This window comes from Corvus brachyrhynchos, unplaced genomic scaffold, assembly GCF_000691975.1.
Source record: "Corvus brachyrhynchos isolate BGI_N302 unplaced genomic scaffold, ASM69197v1 scaffold614, whole genome shotgun sequence".
NCBI classification, from domain to species: domain Eukaryota; kingdom Metazoa; phylum Chordata; class Aves; order Passeriformes; family Corvidae; genus Corvus; species Corvus brachyrhynchos.
The window spans coordinates 702,332-705,921 of NW_008237444.1; the positions used below are offsets into that span (position 1 = coordinate 702,332).

The 3,590-nt window shown below is 37.2% G+C and overlaps 1 protein-coding gene across 3 annotated transcripts in view; it reads right to left on the bottom strand.

Annotated features, from left to right (window-relative positions):
* AP3S1 (adaptor related protein complex 3 sigma 1 subunit) overlaps positions 1-3,584 on the bottom strand; it is a 28,887-nt gene extending 25,303 nt beyond the window's left edge. The window contains exons 1-2 of one of the 3 annotated variants that reach the window (XM_017731413.1): positions 3,355-3,583; positions 1,576-1,667 (exon numbers count right to left, since the gene is read on the bottom strand). In XM_017731413.1, the coding sequence (XP_017586902.1) occupies positions 1,576-1,667; positions 3,355-3,531 (269 nt within the window). In that variant the 5' untranslated portion in view covers positions 3,532-3,583. Of the gene's footprint in view, positions 1-1,575; positions 1,668-2,881; positions 3,317-3,354 lie in introns of those variants that run through there. The other 2 variants (XM_017731415.1, XM_017731414.1) reach the window with 2 other exon arrangements.
* Positions 3,585-3,590: the final 6 nt, after the last annotated feature.

The window sequence follows — 3,590 nt, forward strand, 5'->3', positions numbered from 1 at the left end:
AAGAGAACCCCTTGTTTCTGAAGAGCAGGAACTACGTTTACATATCAGACAACACTGTGACAAACAAATAGGAAAGTGGAAAGAAATGGCAATTAAAGTTTCTTCTTTTGTGGTTTATTTACCCAGTTCTTTCAAACGCTTCATGCTTGAAATACACATAGTTCTACACATAAATCGTTGAGGCCTTTGGGTAAACTGCAAACTCTCAAGTGATCCCTGTCCTGAAAAAAAATATACTGAAAAAAAAATTGAAATGGTAACCCTGGAACTGAGCAGTAGGAGGAATGCCAGAATTGTGTTCTCTGTCTCAGTTTATTTTTGTTAAGCAGCTGTGATTTTTAAAAAAGCTCCAAATGTCTTCTGTCTTTCACCTTAGAACTCAAGACAGAAGGTTTCCAACTTAACATAATCTCCAAGAACCTAATGATAGAACCACCAGTTGAGGAGTTGGAAAAGAGTAATTCAAATTTTAAAAGCAGTAATAAAAAAGATCAGGAATCATTTTGATCAAGAAAAAAGACATCCTAGCTGACATGGTACAGACTAAGCATTTGACTCTGACTCTGCACACAGAAAATCTACATGTTAGCAGATTAACTTTCAGTAACCGGAAATTCCCATAAATATAATATTTAACAGACCACGACAATCTCTATGTCATAGGCTGGAGATCATGAGCTTACTCCATCAATAATGACCCCTTCTCCTAGAAGGTGGCTTTTTAACTATTTACTCTTGATGGCTAATAAAAACTCCAAAATAAAACACATCTCCATTTCAGCTAAAGGATGTTGACTTTCAGAAACAATGAAGATGATTCAAAAAGGATTATTTTGTGTCTGTCTTATAGAGACAGAACACATAACTCTCACTTTCCTCCTACCCTGCTTTTCTTTATTGATAAAGTGTCTTGGTTGAAACTGTACTAGTTAGCACATTTAAAACCTATTTTTTTTTCTTCCTAGTTTATACAGCAAGCCCAAATCCTGATAAAAAGGCTGAGGAATCCTACTATCAAAGGCTGTCTGCTCAAATTTTAGGAGATCAAGCCAAAGCAACAGCTCCAAAATATTTTTGTTTTCTGAAGATTTAGCTCAGTTGGTCAGAGCATGGTGCTAAAAACACCAAGACGGGGCTGTGGATTCCTGTATGGGCTGTTCACTTAAGAGACCTTGTGGGTCCCCTCAGAATATTCTGTGATTCAATGGGTATGGCAAATGCCAATGCCTCTTAAAATGAGACTAGAAATCTTTAGCTTGATTATAGCAAAACAACATCTGCCTGTTCCCTCCCCATCTTTGTATCTGAAACAATCATGGCACTAGATATGGTACAGTGGCCATTACAGCACTAGGAAAATAATAGTTTTATTGCCTAAGACATTTTGGTACATGTATCTATGCTTCAGTTAGTAAAGAATATGTACACTTGGTGCAACATGGTATTGTTTCCTGTGTATCAACAAATCTCAAGTGACCTGGCATTTACATTACAACTGTGAAAAGTTATACTGCAATCAGCAGTAATAATACTTGAAAGTCAGTATTGGGCACTTATTTCAAACTTGATACTTACAGTCCTCCTTCTAGAAAATTACAGACATTTTCATCACGTTTCGATACTAAATGGAAAGTTTCTCTGATAATTTGTTGCTGTGTATCTTCACTCTGTGAAAGAAAATACACTCTGCTAAAAAGGGTTGACAATGCACAGCACAGAGATAATAAAACACGAAGTATATCAGCACTCTCAAACTATATACTTCTGAAGGCTTAAATCTGCCAGTTAACAAGACATACATTGTTTGTGTCATTTCAACACAAAAAGCCATTATTTACAAGTTGCAAAAAAAGGTATAACTGAGAAATGTGGGAAAATGATTGTTTTTAAGAAACTTCTGTAAAAAATTAATCCAAAAGTAGTTTTTTTAAGTAAATCACAAGTGTTCTCAAGTAGCCTGAATTTTTTATATCTCCAACATAGCCTGAACAGCTACAGGCACGCTTTGAAACTACTTTTATCCATAAACAGAGAGTAAAACAAAATCCCAAAAGCTTGAAGGGAGCAGGGAAGCTACAAATCCCACAATAAGTAACACTTCCAGAAATAGCTTAAAACACACTATGAGCAACAGGTTCTCCTAAGCTATGACCTTAACTCTTAGCAGATCAGAAACATCACTTCCGAGACTGAATTCTTCTGACTCTTTAAAAACTTGATTTTTAACTTTGAAATGATGGCCACGGGTCTATATTCTGAAAGACAAAACGATGACATATGTATCTTCCTATTTAGTTGCCATAAATTATTATTTTTCTACCTAAAAGCAAAATATTATTAACTTCATTTTATGCAGTTTCCATTCTCATATATATCAGCTTTAAAAGTTAGACTCATTTTATAAGTTTAAGTATTATGAAAGAAAGAAATACCTCTTTCACAGATCTGACCAAATTAATCTCTCTAGAAAGCAGATGCTTCCCCTTGTAGAAAAAAGCTGAGATTTGCCTCCAGTACTGGTTCAATTGACCCTAAAGAATGCATAAGCTTCAAAAGGTCCACAAACAAATCTGTGTTATTGAAATCACACATAAAAATACAATCTAGACGACTGCACTTATTTCTGCGCACCACAAAATTTCTTAGTTTCATTTGCTATTCACAATTTCAAAACTTCAAGCATTCTGTTTATACAAACATGTTACCCTACTGTAAGCATTGAGAATTTGTTTTAGGTCCAGTTAAAAAATTAGTAGATCAGAATGGCTTTACAAGAAAAATCTGGTATCCTCTGGCCATTTGTTCCTCTCCTTCCCCTTCTCCTTCAGTCACACATAAGAACTACCTGTGTCAGTTATACTCCTTTAATTCAAAGCCTGACCGTGCAAACTGAAGCGTCACAGTCATCGTTTCTGCTCTGAGGTGCACAAGTAAGACACATCCCTTTCAACAAGCTGTGACTTCTGTAATAGCCAGAACTGCAAGAAAGGGGCCACAAATCCCAGTAAGTAACTGCCCTGCTGGAAAAAGAGTAATTGGTTCACGTAACTTTAAGAAATACCAACTGTTTTCTGGTATTTTAATGCCCAAGCAGACCTCAGCATATTTGCTAGGAAATACAGTACGCTCAAAACACTACCTTAAAATCTCTTATCCTTGAACTAAATCACGAGTTTCTACTGCACTTTCTTTCCATTCAGATTGAGCGTTCGTACTGCATTTTCAGAGCTGCTTTGCTACTCGCCTTCTCCCATGTAAAAGGGAGATGCTCTTTTCTAGTTAATTACATTTTCATGTCAACTGTAATTCTATAGCAATTTAAAAAAAAAAAAAAGCTTCTGCTTAAGAACTCACGTCCCCCGTTCTCATAGCTCTGCCATAGCACGGAGACACGCAGCACCACGCCGGACAGCAGAGCTTATCCACACAACAGCTCGGAGAGCCAAGTCTACCGCTGCACGAGACTCCGTCCCTCCCTCCTTCATCTTCGGAGCTACTAAAAGGCAAGCCCCAGTAAAAACAACACCGCATTCCTTCGAAGCCTCATGTACACGGTCTCAGCACCGTCCCTTTCCCCACGGCGCTGCCCT